The 19,066-nt window shown below is 36.4% G+C and overlaps 1 protein-coding gene across 2 annotated transcripts in view; it reads left to right on the top strand.

The window, feature by feature from the left end:
* The first annotated feature begins 4,590 nt into the window (after positions 1-4,590).
* The window catches only part of wfikkn2a (info WAP, follistatin/kazal, immunoglobulin, kunitz and netrin domain containing 2a), a 28,198-nt gene continuing 13,722 nt past the window's right edge, over positions 4,591-19,066 (top strand). For both annotated transcript variants that reach the window (XM_061973390.1, XM_061973389.1), the window contains exon 1: positions 4,591-4,779. In XM_061973390.1, the coding sequence (XP_061829374.1) occupies positions 4,591-4,779 (189 nt within the window). The remainder of the gene's footprint in view (positions 4,780-19,066) is intronic.

The raw sequence follows: 19,066 nt of genomic DNA, 5'->3' as shown, positions 1-19,066 counted from the left end.
GATTAGCTTGCAGTCATGGATTGACCAAGTATGCCTGATAAGCACTCCAGCAAATCAATAATATCAACAAAGCTCACCTTTGTGCATTCACGCACAGCACAAAATGTTTGGTGGACAAAATGAGACGAAGAAGGCGTGGCATAAAACACGTCTTTCTGTTGCAGCATCGGAGAAAGTTGTACGTGTAAACAAACTACGGTGAGTTTAAGGATCGCTGAAATTAGTAGGACAAAACCGCGCTTTCCAAATACTCTCATCAGTAAAGCATGTATAACATAAACAGTGGGACTTCTAACAATTAGGAAGGTTTGTGTCAGGTTTGTTGTCCTACAGAAAATATATTAAAACAAAAAAATTTTTTTTTTCTTCATCTTTTTCCATTTTCACACATCTCTGAAAGAGGTCCAGGGAGCCACTAGGGCGGCGCTAAAGAGCTGCACGCGGCTCTAGAGCCGCTGGTTACTGTGTTGTGGTATTTCAATTAACTGGAATCCAGTGTGCTGTGGGGCCCTATTGTAGTGAATCACACCTGAGACATCATAAACTAATCAAATCTTTAATGGACACGTGGAAGTAAACAATGTGTTAAAGAACATTTTACATCAATCAATCTAGGGATCTAGATATCTGGTCAGGACACTCCCCACTCTTTTGCCTTCACCTTCATTGTCCATTCGTTTTTGCTGACTTTATATACTCTGGACCTAGACGTTGAGTCCGCGACATACATGGCGGACAATAACTGATACAGTCTGCTTTGCCAGTCCAAATGCATTCACTGTTTTCCCTAGTCTTCCCTCGATTGCCTTTTTTTATCACAGCAACGGGAGCCCGCATTCTCGTTGTCTCCCCTTCGACAAATGGACAAAGTTTTTTGGTAAGTAGAGTCACAGCTGACCTGGACATTCGAAAGTTATCTTGCCGTCTGAGAAGTGTTGTATCCCAAATAGCTGCAATTGCTTTCTCTTAAGGTATTCATGTGTGATTTCCTCAAGCGTCTGTACATGTAGAAGAAAGAGAAACACGGGCATGTCTGAATGACTCGCCTTCATCTTTCCAGTGGTTAGCTCCAGTTGTTATGAAGCTGGCTGTGGCGCGTTCTTTCTGACGTCACTTCCTCTCTGAACTCACTTTGTAAACGATCGATGAGTCCATACAAAGCTAAGAGCCGGAATATCAAGAAATACACGGCGCACTTACCCGTGTAAAAAATTGTCTGAGGAGGAGGACCTTAAACGAGGGGTGTCAAACTCATTGTAGATCGGGGGCCACATGGCTAAAAATCTACTCCCAAGTGGACCGGGCTGGTAAAATCACGGCACGATAACTTAAAAATAAAGACAACTTCAGATTGTTTTCTTTGTTTAAAAATAGAACAAGCACATTCTGAAAATGTACAAATCATAATGTTGTTGTTTTTTTTTTTACACTTACATGTTGGGGTTAATAGTATTCTATCTTGATTTGTCGTTATTTATACTTTCTGAATAATTCATTGGTGTTAATTTTCAATCTATGAAGATAAAAATATAGTATCAAAATCAAATTACAGGATGGTATTTATGTAGTTTGCTCATTTTCCTCGACTGATGTACTAACATCATGTGGTTTATTTTTTTGTACATATGTAGCATCACCTATAAAAGATACAAATAATTGCTATTGCAACATCAAGTGGACACATTTAGAACAGCAGTTTCTTCCATCCATCCATTTTCTAGCGCTTGTCCCTTTCGGGATCGCGGGGGGGGGGGGGGGGGGGGCTGGAGCCGATCTCAGCTGCATTCGGGCGGAAGGCGGCGTACACCCTGGACAAGTCGCCACCTCATCGCAGGGCCCAGCTGTTTCTTTCATTAAAACATTTCGGCTCATTTTTATACTTCGCAAACTCATCCCGCGGGCCGGATAAAACCTGTTCGGCCTTACGCATACTTGCCAACCTTGAGACCTCCGAATTCGGGAGATGGGGGGCGGGGTTGAGGTGCAAGCAGCATACCCCTTCCCCTTCGAGCTTTTCTGGATGAAATTAAATTCTTTTTACCAATCATTTTGGAACTTGCAAGCGTATTTCTTCTTCTTACTCGTCGTCGCCATGTCTCTTCTTTGTTCTTCTGCTTCGTCTCCTTCTTGTTGTGTGTGCAGTTGTGCACTGAGCTCCAAAAGCCGTAGATGTTATTGTAGCGTCCCGGAAGAGTTAGTGCTGCAAGGGATTCTGGGTATTTGTTCTGTTGTGTTTATGTTGTGTTACGGTGCGGATATTCTCCCGAAATGTGTTTGTCATTGTTGTTTGGTGTGGGTTCACAGTGCGGCGCATATTTGTAACAGTGTTAAAGTTGTTTTTACGGCCACCCTCAGTGTGACATGTAGGGCTGTTGACCAAGTATGCCTTGCGTTATCATCAAACCTGTTTGAAGATCATACAACGTGTCAGCATTTCTTGACATCTTCGGGTAAAGACCATTGTTAAACCCGTCCAACCCCACATTATTATGTGACGCTGTTTATATGGAGGAAAAGCGGACGCCTGGACATCGTGCGGCTGTTAAGGGGTGAAGGTTTCAGGTGAGAGAGTACGTTAAAGGCAGTGTCTTTAAGGCACGCCCCCAATATTGTTGTTCGGGTGGAAATCGGGAGAAATTCGGGAGAAAGGGTGCCTCAGGAGATTTTCGGGAGGGGCACTGAAATTCGGGAGTCTCTTGGGAAAATCGGGAGGGTTGGCAAGTATGGCCGTACGTTTGACATGCCTGCCTTAAACGATGGTTTAGAGTGGCTGACACGATGCTTAGGCTAAATAATTATTTGTTTAAGGCAGGGGTCGGCAACCCAAAATGTTGAAAGAGCCATATTGAACCAAAAATACAAAAACAAATCTGTCTGGAGCCGCAAAAAAATAAAAGCCACACTACATACAGATAGTGTGTCATGAGATATAAATTGAATTAAGAGGACTTAAAGGAAACTAAATGACCTCAAATATAGCTACAAATGAGGCATAATGATGCAATATGTACATATAGCTAGCCTAAATAGCATGTTAGCATCGATTAGCTTGCAGTCATGCAGTGACCAAATATGTCGGATTAGCACTCCACACAAGTCAATAACATCAACAAAACTCACCTTTCATGCACAACCTTAAAAGTTTGGTGGACAAAATGAGACAGAAAAAGAAGTGGCATAAAACACGTCCTAGAAAGGGGGAGAAAGTTATACATGTAAACAAACTACGGTGAGTTCAAGGACCGCCAAAATTAGTAGGACAAAACCGCGCTCGCCAAATACTCGAATCAGTGAAGCATATTTAATATAAACAGTGTGCTTTGTAACAATTAGGGAGGTTTGTGTCATGTTTGTCCTCCCACAGAAACCATATTAAAACAAAATATATATTTTCCCCCCTCATCTTTTCCCATTTTTCATACATTTTTGAAAAAGCTCCAGAGAGCCACTAGGGCAGCGCTAAAGAGCCGCATGCGGCTCGAGAGCCGCGGGTTGACGACCCCTGGTTTAAGGGGTTATCCAGCTTAATGTGGACTGTACTCTAACAATATTATGTTAGACCCACTCGACATCCATTGCATTCGGTCTCCCCTAGAGAGGGCGGGGGAGGTGGGGTTACCCACATATGCGGTCCTCTCCAAGGTTTCTCATAGTCATTCACATCGACGTCCCACTGGGGTGAGTTTTTCCTTGCCCTTATGTGGGCTCTGTACCGAGATGTCGTTGTGGCTTGTGCAGCCCTTTGAGACACTTGTGATTTAGGGCTATATTAATAAAAATTGATTGATTGATTGATTGAATGTAGACAGAGCCTAAAACATGAGGGGGAATCGGTTCAATAATTATTGATAGAACACGTTATTTTATAAAATATTGACATACTTTTAACGTCATTAAATCCTTAGATAGCCTCGTCATGTCCGTTGTGTCCTGAGCAAGACACTTCATCCTTGCTCCTGATGGGTGCTGGTAGCGCCTTGCATGGCAGCTCCCTCCATCAGTGTGTGAACGTGTGTGTGAATGGGTAAATGTGGAAGTAGTGTCAAAGCGCTTTGAGTACCTTGAAGGTAGAAAAAGCGCTATACAAGTACAACCCATTTATCATTATCATTATTTGTCAGGATGCAGCCCTCAGTGGAGACAGTTGTCCCTTTCAGTGTCATCCATGAGAGGGCACCATTGCATGGAGGTTGCTATGATATGTTGCGATGCATCAATAATCCCTTCTTTGGCAACGGCAGCAAAAAAGGCAGAATGTCGTCATGCAAGTGACAAAAATGCACGTTTTTTAAAAGTCCAGACGCATTTGCGCGGTTCTTTTATTGCGCATTATCATGTGCACGCTAAGGGTTAATTAAGGCTGCGCCGCACTCCAAATGTGTGCGCAAACGTCTTTGAATGAAGTTAACTGTAAGTCAGTCTGCTCTGCTGCTCGCTCACTCCGTCCATCTTTATTTTTTCTTTACCCCCGCGCGTCGTAAAGTATCAGACACTCTTTTTGACTTTTATGCAACTTTCAGGACTTTTCAAGGCTGCTTTTCCCAAGTAGGACTTTCCATTCGTCGTCTCTTCCCGAGAGTGTCGGGCGCAATGTGGTGGATGTTGTTCCCGCGGTGGATTTGGTTTCTTCTTTCCACCTTCCTGCTGTCCACGGGAGCCATGCCGATGTCCGTGGCCAAAGTGGTTTATTCCCACGCAGGTCTGTGCCCCAATGAGCTCAACCCTAACCTGTGGGTGGATGCTATGAGCACCTGCATCAGGGAGTGTGAGTCTGACCAGGTGAGTTCTGGCTCTCTATATCTCTATTTATCTATCCAGGAACAAAGATAATGCACTATTTTTTTTACTGCCACTGTTAGATTACAACATTAGTTTTTGCAGAGTACTTTGCAAGTCTGCTCCAAGTACCAGCATAATGACCCAACATTTAAACACAGTAGCGTAGTAGTCCTGGGTATTCGTTAAAAACAAGGCAGTTGTTTTATTTAACAAGTATTTGAAATATTTGTGGCCACAGTTTGAACTAGTGTTGTCCCGATACCAATATTTTGGTACCGGTACCAAAATGTATTTCGATACTTTTTGGTACTTTTCGATACTTTTCTAAATAAAGGCGGACCACAAAAAGTGGCTTTATTTTAACGAAAAATCTTAGGGTACATTAAACAAATGTTTTTTTTATTGCAATCGAAGAACAACGGTGTCCTTAAATTAAATAGTCAACATACTAGACAACTTGTCTTTTAGTAGTAAGCAAACAAAGGCTCGTAATTAGTCTGCTGACATATGCAGTAACATATTGTGTCATTTATCGTTCTATTATTTTGTCAACATTATTAAGGACAAAAGGTAAAAAATTAATTATTGATCTACTTGTTCGTTTACTGTTAATATCTGCTTATATTCTCTTTTAACATGTTCTATCTACACTTCTGTTAAAATGTAATAATCACTTATTCTTCTGTTGTTTGATACTTTACATTAGTTTTGGATGATACCACAAATTTAGGTATCGATACGATACCAAGTCGTTACAAGATCATACAATGGTCATATTCAAAGTCCTCATGTGTCCAGGGACATATTTCCTAAGTTTATAAACATAATATTTTTTTTTTTTTAAACGAAAAAAGATATTGTGATGCTAAAAAATATCGATGTAATCATAGTAGTATCAGCTAGATACACTCTTGTACTTGGTATCATTACAGTGGCTGTAAGGTGTAGATCCACCCATGGCATTTGTTTACATTTTGAGTGAAGTGAAGCATGTTTAGCTATTCCTCACTTGTAAGAAACTTACTTTATTTGTCGCCATGGAGACGAGGATTAGTGATTTAGAAGTAGCTAAAACACTGCCGACTGCGGCTGGACTTTAGCTGCGAGCTCGCCAGCCATGTCTTAAAGCACCTCTTCCTGAGGGCTTTTCAATGTTATAACTTCACCTTTACCTTTAGTTTTTAAGCCAAAATGCGTCTGTTCTCCCTTTTCTGTCTACACACTGTGTATGTTTGTAAGTACTCTGTGATTGTGCGCTGCCGAACATGCTCCTCTGCTTATAAACCAGCAATGTCATGACGTGACAACGAAGGGGCAGGGGGGTGGGGGACCGGTACTTTTTAGTGGCGGTATAGTACCGAATATGATTCATTAGTTTCACGATACTATACCAAACAAACCTAGCTTGAACAGTAACACTGTGTATAGTCTAGGAAAATAAAACACTGTACTTGAATCAAGTTGTTCTTTGGCGTACCACTAGATGGAGCCTGCGTACCACTACCACAGTTTAAAAATCTGTTTTAGAGCGTTTTAAGTTGTGGGTCATTACAGTTTACGATGACAATGTGTGATAGATATTCCTTGGAATGTATGGAAAAGTGCTTGTAATAATTATGTCAATGTTGTCTTCATTATATTGGAATTTAAAGTCTGTAAAGTTCAGTGTATTTTTGCATATACTGTATCGAAAGGAACAAGCGGTAGAAAATGGATGGATGGATGTATCGGAAAATTATATATTAGTGCTGTCAAACGATTTTTGCACACTTATGCATTTTGATAAATCGCATGAGTTAACACGTTAAGTTTGACAGCCCCATACTTTTAAATTTTTGTTTGTCAATAGAAGGCGCTGCCATAACTTCATATTTTTGTCCCGCCATATGCATAGATAAATATGTTTACGCTCGTTAAAGCTCCTCTATGTGACAGGAGTGACCTGCTGTATTTAGGGACTTACTGCAAAAGCACAAGTCAGAGACACTTGCCAAAGATCCTTCATATGGCAGGAGCACTCTTGTTGTTTTTAATGAATTACAGCAACAATGCTAAAGTAATCAAAACTGCAATATGTGTCTTTATATATTTATATTTATGTGACCGATTAGTCAAAGCTTTTGTGCATATGCCAGTTGTTTTTAAGGACCTTCAGCAAAAAATATTAGTCAAAGATCCTTTATATGACAGTCGTGCTCCACTGTTCCTAAGGACATACAGCAAAAACATTAGTCAAAGATCTTCTATAAAACAGTGCATGACTGTTTTAAGGTAGTGCTCTACTGTTTTAAGGACATACGGCAAAAACGTTAGTCAAAGATCCTTTATATGACACAAACACACTGTTGTTTTTAAGGACATACAGCAAAAACATTAGCTAAAGATCCTTTATATGACAATAGTGCACAAATGCTTTTGAAGACCGACAACAAAACATTAGTCAAAGATTCTTTATATGACAGTGGTGCTAAACTGTTTTTAAGGACCGACAGCAAAACCATATGTCAAAGACTGGGATGGTGGATGGATGCATTTGTCAAATATCCTTTAAAAGACAGTAGTGCACTACTGTTTTTGATGCCCTACAACAAAAACATTAGTCAAAGATCCTTTATCTGACAGTGGTGCAGAACTGTTTTTAAGGACCTACAGAAAAACATTAGTCAAAGATTTTCTATAAAACAGCAGTGCGCTATTGTTTCAAGGGCATACGGTACAGCAAAACTATTTGTCAAAGATCCTTCATGACAGTGCTGCAGAACTGTTTTTAAGGACCTGTACAACAAAAACAGTGAGAGTTTTTTTTTTTATAAAACAGTGGTGCACTACTATTTTTAGGACCTACAGCAAAAATAAAGAGTCAAAGATCCTTTATACTGTAGGACAGTAGTGTTTTACTGTTTTTAAGGACCTACAACAAAACTAATGTTTTGTTGTAGGTCAACAACCCTAGTTTGAACAGTAACACTGTGTATAGTCTAGGAAAATAAAAACACTGTACTTTAATCAAGTTGTTCTTTGGCGGACCACTAGATGGTCCGCCAAAGAACTAAGATCCTTTATACGACAGTAGTGTTAAACTGTTTTTAAGGACCCACAGCAAAAATCATTAGTCAAAGATCCGCTATAAAACAGCAGTGCACTACTGTTTTAAGGACATACAGCAAAACCATTTGTCAAAGATCCTTAATATGACAGTAGTGCACTACTGTTTTTGAGGATCGACAACAAAAACATTAGTCAAAGATCCTTTATATGACAGTGGTGCAGAACTGTTTTTAGGACCTACAACAAAAACATTTGTCAAAAACGCTCTATAAAACAGCAGTGCACTACTGTTTTCAGGACATACGGCAAAACCATTTGTCAAAGATCCTTTATATGACAGTAGTGCTCCACTGTTTTTAGGACCTACAACAAAAACATTCGTCAAAAACGCTCTGTAAAACAGCAGTGCACTACTGTTTTCAGGACATACAGCAAAACCATTTATCAAAGATCCTTTATATGACAAAAGTGCTCCACTGTTTTTAGGACCTACAGCAAAAATACAAATAGTCAAAGATCCTCTATACTGTAGGACGGTAGTGTTGTACTGTTTTTAAGGACCTACAACAAAACAGTCAAAGATCATTTATACGACAGTAGTGTTAAACTGTTTTTAATGACCCACAGCAAAAGCACCAGTCAAAGACCCTTTATAGCACAGTGTTGCTCTACTGCTTTAAAGGACCTACAACAAAAAACATTAGTCAAAGATCCTCTATAAAACAGTAGTACACTACTGTTTTAAAGACATACAGCAAACACATTAGTCAAATATCTTTTATATGACAGTGGCATGCTTCTGTTTTTAAGGACCTACAACAAAACAATAGTCACAGACACTTTATAGCACAGTGGTGCTCTACTGCTTTAAAGAACCTACAACCAAAAACATTAGTCAAAGATCCTCTATAAAACAGTAGTGCACTACTGTTTTAAAGACATACAGCAAAAACATTAGTCAAATGTCTTTTATATGACAGTGGCATGCTTCTGTTTTTAAGGACCTACAACAAAACAATAGTCAAACATCCTTTATACGACAGTAGTGTTAAACTGTTTTTAAGGACCCACAGCAAAAGCACCAGTCAAAGACCCTTTATAGCACAGTGTTGCTCTACTGCTTTAAAGGACCTACAACAAAAAACATTAGTCAAAGATCCTCTATAAAACAGTAGTGCACTACTGTTTTAAAGACATACAGCAAAAACATTAGTCAAATATATTTTATATGACAGTGGCATGCTTCTGTTTTTAAGGACCTACAACAAAACAATAGTCAAAGATCCTTTATAGCACAGTGGTGTTCTACTGTTTTAGAGGACCTACAACAAAAAACGTTAAGTCAAAGATCCTCTATAAAACAGGAGTGCACTACCGTTTTAAAGACATACAGCAAAAACATTAGTCAAAGATATTTTATATGACAGTGGTGCTCTAATGTTTTTAAGGACCGACAGCAAAACTACTATGTAAAAGCGCTTTGAGTCACTAGAGAAAAGCACTATATAAATATAATTCACTTCACTTCACTTGTCAAAGACTGGGATGAGGTGGCGACTTGTCCAGAGTGTACCCCGCCTTTCGCCCGAATGCAGCGGGGATAGGCTCCAGCCACCATCGCAACCCCAAGAGGGACAAGCGGTATACAATGGATGGATGGATGCATTAGTCAAAGATCCTTTATATGACAGTGGTGCAGAACTGTTTTTAAGGACCTACAACAAAAACATTAGTCAAAGATTTTCTATAAAACAGTAGTAATCTACTGTTTTAAGGACATACAGCAAAACCATTTGTCAAAGATCCTTTATATGACAGAAGTGCTCTACTGTTTTAGGACCTTTAGCAAAAAAAACATTAGTCAAAGGTCCTTTATATTGTAGGACAGTAGTGTTTTACTGTTTTTAAAGACATACAGTAAAAACATTAGTCAAAGACGCTTTATAACACAGTGGTGCTCTACTGTTTTTAAGGACCTACAGCAAAACAATAGTCAAAGATCCTTTATATGATAGTAGTCTTAAACTGTTTTTAAGGACCCACAGCAAAAGCATTAGTCAAATATGTTTTATAACACAGTTGTGCTCCACTGTTTTAAAGGACCTACAACAAAAAACATTAGTCAAAGATCATATCTATGACAGTGGAGCAGAACTGTTTTTAAGGACCTACAACAAAAACATTAGTCAACGATTTTCTATTAAACAGCAGTGCACAACTGTTTTAAGGACATACAACAAAACCATTTGTCAAAGATCCTTAATATGACAGTGGTGCTCTGTTGTTTTAGGATCTACAGCAAAAACATTAGTCAAAGATCCTTTATACGACAGTAGTGTTAAACTGTTTTTAAGGACCCACAGTAAAAAAACATTAGCCAAAGATCCTCTATAAAACAGTAGTGCACTACTGTTTTAAAAACATACAGCAAAAACATTAGTCAAATATCTTTTATATGACAGTGGCATGCTTCTATTTTTAAGGATCTGCAGCAAAAGCACCAGTCGAATACCCTTTATCTATTGTTTTAAAGGACCTACAACAAAAAACATTAGTCAAATATCCTCTATAAAACAGTAGTGCACTACTGTTTTAAGGACCTACAACAAAACAATAGTCAAATATCCTTTATATGACAGTGCAGCAAAAGCACCAGTCAAATACCCTGTATCTACTGTTTTAAATGACCTACAACAAAAAACTTTAGTCAAAGATCCTCTATAAAACAGTAGTGCACTAACAACACAACAACAGTCAAAGATCCTTTATATGACAGTAGCATGCTTCTGTTTTTAAGGATCTGCAGCAAAAGCACCAGTCAAATACCCTTTATCTACTGTTTTAAAGGACCTACAAGATCCTTTATAGCACAGTGGTGCTGTACTGTTTTAAAGGACCTACAACAAAAAACATTAGTCAAAGATCCTCTATAAAACAGTAGTACACTACTGTTTTAAAGACATACAGCAAAAACATTAGTCAAATATATTTTATATGACAGTGGCATGCTTCTGTTTTTAAGGATCTGCAGCAAAACAATAGTCAAAGATCCTTTATAGCACAGTGGTGCTCTACTGTTTTAAAGGACCTACAACAAAAACATTAGTCAAAGATCCTCTATACTGTTTTAAAGGCATACAGCAAAAACATTAGTCAAATATATTTTATATGACAGTGGCATGCTTCTGTTTTTAAGGATCTGCAGCAAAAGCACCAGTCAAATACCCTTTATCTACTGTTTTAAAGGACCTACAGGATCCTTTATAGCACAGTGGTGCTGTACTGTTTTAAAGGACCTACAATAAAAAAACATTAGTTAAAGATCCTCTATAAAACAGTAGTGCACTACTGTTTTAAAGACATACAGCAAAAACATTAGTCAAAGATCTTTTATATGAAAGTGGCATGCTTCTGTTTTTAAGGATCTGCAGCAAAAGCAAAAGTCAAATACCCTTTATCTACTGTTTTAAAGGACCTACAGGATCCTTTATAGCACAGTGGTGCTGTACTGTTTGAAAGGACCTACAATAAAAAACATTAGTCAAAGATCCTCTATAAAACAGCAGTGCACTACTGTTTTAAAGACATACAGCAAAAACATTAATCAAAGATCTTTTATATGAAAGTGGCATGTTTCTGTTTTTAAGGACCTACGACAAAACAATAGTCAAAGATCCTTTATAGCACAGTGGTGCTCTACTGTTTTAAAGGACCTACAACAAAAACATTAGTCAAAGATTCTCTGTACTGTTTTAAAGGCATACAGCAAAAACATTAGTCAAATATATTTTATATGACAGTGGCATGCTTCTGTTTTTAAGGATCTGCAGCAAAAGCACCAGTCAAATACCCTTTATCTACTGTTTTAAAGGACCTACAACAAAAAACATTAGTCAAAGATCCTCTATAAATCAGTAGTGCACTACTGTTTTAAAGACATACAGCAAAAACATTAGTCAAAGATCTTTTATAAGAAAGTGGCATGCTTCTGTTTTTAAGGACCTACTACAAAACAATAGTCAAAGATCCTTTATAGTACAGTGGTGCTCTACTGCTTTAAAGGACCTACAACAAAAAACATTAGTCAAAGATCCTCTATAAAACAGTAGTGCACTACTGTTTTAAAGACATACAGCAAAAACATTAAACAAATATCTTTTATATGACAGTGGCATGCTTCTGTTTTTAAGGACCTACAACAAAACAATAGTCAAAGATCCTTTATAGTACAGTGGTGTTCTACTGTTTTAAAGGACCTACAACAAAAAACATTAGTCAAAGATCCCCTATAAAACAGGAGTGCACTACTGTTTTAAAGACATACAGCAAAAACATTAGTCAAAGATCTTTTATAAGAAAGTGGCATGCTTCTGTTTTTAAGGACCTACTACAAAACAATAGTCAAAGATCCTTTATAGTACAGTGGTGCTCTACTGCTTTAAAGGACCTACAACAAAAAACATTAGTCAAAGATCCTCTATAAAACAGTAGTGCACTACTGTTTTAAAGACATACAGCAAAAACATTAAACAAATATCTTTTATATGACAGTGGCATGCTTCTGTTTTTAAGGACCTACAACAAAACAATAGTCAAAGATCCTTTATAGTACAGTGGTGTTCTACTGTTTTAAAGGACCTACAACAAAAAACATTAGTCAAAGATCCCCTATAAAACAGGAGTGCACTACTGTTTTAAAGACATACAGCAAAAACATTAGTCAAAGATCTTTTATATGACAGTGGCATGCTTCTGTTTTTAAGGACCTACAACAAAACAATAGTCAAATATCATTTATCTACTGTTTTAAAGGACCTACAACAAAAAAAACATTAGTCAAAGATCCTCTATAAAACAGTAGTGCACTACTGTTTTAAGGACCTACAACAAAACAATAGTGAAAGATCCTTTGTATGACAGTGCAGCAAAAGCACCAGTCAAATACCCTGTATCTACTGTTTTAAAGGACCTACAACAAAAAACATTAGTCAAAGATCCTCTGTAAAACAGTAGTGCACTACTGTTTTAAGGACCTACAACAAAACAATAGTCAAAGATCCTTTATATGACAGTAGCATGCTTCTGTTTTTAAGGATCTGCAGCAAAAGCACCAGTCATATACCCTTTATATACTGTTTTAAAGGACCTACAATAAAAAAACATTAGTCAAAGATCCTCTATAAAACAGTAGTGCACTACTGTTTTAAAGACATACAGCAAAAACATTAGTCAAAGATCTTTTATATGAAAGTGGCATGCTTCTGTTTTTAAGGACCTACGACAAAACAATAGTCAAAGATCCTTTATAGCACAGTGGTGCTCTACTGTTTTAAAGGACCTACAACAAAAACATTAGTCAAAGATCCTACTGTTTTAAAGACATACAGCAAAAACATTAGTCAAATATATTTTATATGACAGTAGCATGCTTCTGTTTTTAAGGATCTGCAGCAAAAGCACCAGTCAAATACCCTTTATCTACTGTGTTAAAGGACCTACAATAAAAAAAACATTAGTTAAAGATCCTCTATAAAACAGTAGTGCACTACTGTTTTTAAGACATACAGCAAAAACATTAGTCAAAGATCTTTTATATGAAAGTGGCATGCTTCTGTTTTTAAGGACCTACGACAAAACAATAGTCAAAGATCCTTTATAGCACAGTGGTGCTCTACTGTTTTAAAGGACCTACAACAAAAACATTAGTCAAAGATCCTCTATACTGTTTTAAAGACACACAGCAAAAACATTAGTCAAATATATTTTATATGACAGTGGCATGCTTTTGTTTTTAAGGATCTGCAGCAAAAGCACCAGTCAAATGCCCTTTATCTACTGTTTTAAAGGACCTACAATAAAAAACATTAGTTAAAGAGCCTCTATAAAACAGTAGTGCACTACTGTTTTAAGGACATACAGCAAAAACATTAGTCAAAGATCTTTTATATGAAAGTGGCATGCTTCTGTTTTTAAGGACCTACGACAAAACAATAGTCAAAGATCCTTTATAGCACAGTGGTGCTCTACTGTTTTAAAGGACCTACAACAAAAAATATTAGTCAAAGATCCTCTATACTGTTTTAAAGACAACCAGCAAAAACATTAGTCAAATATATTTTATATGACAGTGGCATGCTTCTGTTTTTAAGGATCTGCAGCAAAAGCACCAGTCAAATACCCTGTATCTACTGTTTTAAAGGACCTACAACAAAAAACATTAGTCAAAGATCCTCTATAAAACAGTAGTACACTACTGTTTTAAAGACATACAGCAAAAACATTAGTCAAAGATCTTTTATATGAAAGTGGCATGCTTCTGTTTTTAAGGACCTACGACAAAACAATAGTCAAAGATCCTTTATAGCACAGTGGTGCTCTACTGTTTTAAAGGACCTACAACAAAAACATTAGTCAAAGATCCTCTGTACTGTTTTAAAGGCATACAGCAAAAACATTAGTCAAATATATTTTATATGATAGTGGCATGCTCCTGTTTTTAAGGATCTGCAGCAAAAGCACCAGTCAAATACCCTTTATCTACTGTTTTAAAGGACCTACAACAAAAAAACATTAGTCAAAGATCCTCTATAAATCAGTAGTGCACTACTGTTTTAAAGACATACAGCAAAAACATTAGTCAAAGATCTTTTATATGAAAGTGGCATGCTTCTGTTTTTAAGGACCTACGGCAAAACAATAGTCAAAGATCCTTTATAGTACAGTGGTGCTCTACTGTTTTAAAGGACCTACAACAAAAAACATTAGTCAAAGATCCTCATACTGTTTTAAAGACAAACAGCAAAAACATTAGTCAAATATCTTTTATATGACAGTGGCATGCTTCTGTTTTTAAGGACCTACAACAAAACAATAGTCAAAGATCCTTTATAGTACAGTGGTGTTCTACTGTTTTATAGGACCTACAACAAAAAACATTAGTCAAAGATCCCCTATAAAACAGGAGTGCACTACTGTTTTAAAGACATACAGCAAAAACATTAGTCAAAGATCTTTTATATGACAGTGGCATGCTTCTGTTTTTAAGGACCTACAACAAAACAATAGTCAAAGATCATTTATCTACTGTTTTAAAGGACCTACAACAACAAAAACATTAGTCAAAGATCCTCTATAAAACAGTAGTGCACTACTGTTTTAAGGACCTACAACAAAACAATAGTCAAAGATCCTTTGTATGACAGTGCAGCAAAAGCACCAGTCAAATACCCTGTATCTACTGTTTTAAAGGACCTACAACAAAAAACATTAGTCAAAGATCCTCTATAAAACAGTAGTGCACTACTGTTTAAGGACCTACAACAAAACAATAGTCAAAGATCCTTTATAGCACAGTGGTGTTCTACTGTTTTAAAGGACCTACAACAAAAAACGTTAGTCAAAGATCCTCTATAAAACTGGAGTGCACTACTGTTTTAAAGACATACAGCAAAAACATTAGTCAAAGATCTTTTATATGAAAGTGGCATGCTTCTGTTTTTAAGGACCTATGACAAAACAATAGTCAAATATCCTTTATAGCACAGTGGTGCTCTACTGTTTTAAAGGACCTACAACAAAAACATTAGTCAAAGATCCTCTGTACTGTTTTAAAGGCATACAGCAAAAACATTAGTCAAATATATTTTATATGACAGTGGCATGCTTCTGTTTTTAAGGATCTGCAGCAAAAGCACCAGTCAAATACCCTTTATCTACTGTTTTAAAGGACCTACAACAAAAAAACATTAGTCAAAGATCCTCTATAAATCAGTAGTGCACTACTGTTTTAAAGACATACAGCAAAAACATTAGTCAAAGATCTTTTATATGAAAGTGGCATGTTTCTGTTTTTAAGGACCTACGACAAAACAATAGTCAAAATCCTTTATAGTACAGTGGTGCTCTACTACTTTAAATGACCTACAACAAAAAACATTAGTCAAAGATCCTCTATAAAACAGTAGTGCACTACTGTTTTAAAGACATACAGCAAAAACATTAGTCAAAGATCTTTTATATGAAAGTGGCATGCTTCTGTTTTTAAGGACCTATGACAAAACAATAGTCAAATATCCTTTATAGCACAGTGGTGCTCTACTGTTTTAAAGGACCTACAACAAAAACATTAGTCAAAGATCCTCTGTACTGTTTTAAAGGCATACAGCAAAAACATTAGTCAAATATATTTTATATGACAGTGGCATGCTTCTGTTTTTAAGGATCTGCAGCAAAAGCACCAGTCAAATACCCTTTATCTACTGTTTTAAAGGACCTACAACAAAAAACATTAGTCAAAGATCCTCTATAAAACAGTAGTACACTACTGTTTTAAAGACATACAGCAAAAACATTAGTCAAATATATTTTATATGACAGTGGCATGCTTCTGTTTTTAAGGATCTGCAGCAAAACAATAGTCAAAGATCCTTTATAGCACAGTGGTGCTCTACTGTTTTAAAGGACCTACAACAAAAACATTAGTCAAAGATCCTCTATACTGTTTTAAAGGCATACAGCAAAAACATTAGTCAAATATATTTTATATGACAGTGGCATGCTTCTGTTTTTAAGGATCTGCAGCAAAAGCACCAGTCAAATACCCTTTATCTACTGTTTTAAAGGACCTACAGGATCCTTTATAGCACAGTGGTGCTGTACTGTTTTAAAGGACCTACAATAAAAAAACATTAGTTAAAGATCCTCTATAAAACAGTAGTGCACTACTGTTTTAAAGACATACAGCAAAAACATTAGTCAAAGATCTTTTATATGAAAGTGGCATGCTTCTGTTTTTAAGGATCTGCAGCAAAAGCAAAAGTCAAATACCCTTTATCTACTGTTTTAAAGGACCTACAGGATCCTTTATAGCACAGTGGTGCTGTACTGTTTGAAAGGACCTACAATAAAAAACATTAGTCAAAGATCCTCTATAAAACAGCAGTGCACTACTGTTTTAAAGACATACAGCAAAAACATTAATCAAAGATCTTTTATATGAAAGTGGCATGTTTCTGTTTTTAAGGACCTACGACAAAACAATAGTCAAAGATCCTTTATAGCACAGTGGTGCTCTACTGTTTTAAAGGACCTACAACAAAAACATTAGTCAAAGATTCTCTGTACTGTTTTAAAGGCATACAGCAAAAACATTAGTCAAATATATTTTATATGACAGTGGCATGCTTCTGTTTTTAAGGATCTGCAGCAAAAGCACCAGTCAAATACCCTTTATCTACTGTTTTAAAGGACCTACAACAAAAAACATTAGTCAAAGATCCTCTATAAATCAGTAGTGCACTACTGTTTTAAAGACATACAGCAAAAACATTAGTCAAAGATCTTTTATAAGAAAGTGGCATGCTTCTGTTTTTAAGGACCTACTACAAAACAATAGTCAAAGATCCTTTATAGTACAGTGGTGCTCTACTGCTTTAAAGGACCTACAACAAAAAACATTAGTCAAAGATCCTCTATAAAACAGTAGTGCACTACTGTTTTAAAGACATACAGCAAAAACATTAAACAAATATCTTTTATATGACAGTGGCATGCTTCTGTTTTTAAGGACCTACAACAAAACAATAGTCAAAGATCCTTTATAGTACAGTGGTGTTCTACTGTTTTAAAGGACCTACAACAAAAAACATTAGTCAAAGATCCCCTATAAAACAGGAGTGCACTACTGTTTTAAAGACATACAGCAAAAACATTAGTCAAAGATCTTTTATATGACAGTGGCATGCTTCTGTTTTTAAGGACCTACAACAAAACAATAGTCAAATATCATTTATCTACTGTTTTAAAGGACCTACAACAAAAAAAACATTAGTCAAAGATCCTCTATAAAACAGTAGTGCACTACTGTTTTAAGGACCTACAACAAAACAATAGTGAAAGATCCTTTGTATGACAGTGCAGCAAAAGCACCAGTCAAATACCCTGTATCTACTGTTTTAAAGGACCTACAACAAAAAACATTAGTCAAAGATCCTCTGTAAAACAGTAGTGCACTACTGTTTTAAGGACCTACAACAAAACAATAGTCAAAGATCCTTTATATGACAGTAGCATGCTTCTGTTTTTAAGGATCTGCAGCAAAAGCACCAGTCATATACCCTTTATATACTGTTTTAAAGGACCTACAATAAAAAAACATTAGTCAAAGATCCTCTATAAAACAGTAGTGCACTACTGTTTTAAAGACATACAGCAAAAACATTAGTCAAAGATCTTTTATATGAAAGTGGCATGCTTCTGTTTTTAAGGACCTACGACAAAACAATAGTCAAAGATCCTTTATAGCACAGTGGTGCTCTACTGTTTTAAAGGACCTACAACAAAAACATTAGTCAAAGATCCTACTGTTTTAAAGACATACAGCAAAAACATTAGTCAAATATATTTTATATGACAGTAGCATGCTTCTGTTTTTAAGGATCTGCAGCAAAAGCACCAGTCAAATACCCTTTATCTACTGTGTTAAAGGACCTACAATAAAAAAAACATTAGTTAAAGATCCTCTATAAAACAGTAGTGCACTACTGTTTTTAAGACATACAGCAAAAACATTAGTCAAAGATCTTTTATATGAAAGTGGCATGCTTCTGTTTTTAAGGACCTACGACAAAACAATAGTCAAAGATCCTTTATAGCACAGTGGTGCTCTACTGTTTTAAAGGACCTACAACAAAAACATTAGTCAAAGATCCTCTATACTGTTTTAAAGACACACAGCAAAAACATTAGTCAAATATATTTTATATGACAGTGGCATGCTTTTGTTTTTAAGGATCTGCAGCAAAAGCACCAGTCAAATGCCCTTTATCTACTGTTTTAAAGGACCTACAATAAAAAACATTAGTTAAAGAGCCTCTATAAAACAGTAGTGCACTACTGTTTTAAGGACATACAGCAAAAACATTAGTCAAAGATCTTTTATATGAAAGTGGCATGCTTCTGTTTTTAAGGACCTACGACAAAACAATAGTCAAAGATCCTTTATAGCACAGTGGTGCTCTACTGTTTTAAAGGACCTACAACAAAAAATATTAGTCAAAGATCCTCTATACTGTTTTAAAGACAACCAGCAAAAACATTAGTCAAATATATTTTATATGACAGTGGCATGCTTCTGTTTTTAAGGATCTGCAGCAAAAGCACCAGTCAAATACCCTGTATCTACTGTTTTAAAGGACCTACAACAAAAAACATTAGTCAAAGATCCTCTATAAAACAGTAG

The sequence above is a fragment of the Nerophis lumbriciformis genome, linkage group LG22 (assembly GCF_033978685.3).
Source record: "Nerophis lumbriciformis linkage group LG22, RoL_Nlum_v2.1, whole genome shotgun sequence".
NCBI lineage: Eukaryota > Metazoa > Chordata > Actinopteri > Syngnathiformes > Syngnathidae > Nerophis > Nerophis lumbriciformis.
Note: the sequence above shows the minus strand (reverse complement) of the source record. Positions and strands in the feature narration are given on the sequence as shown.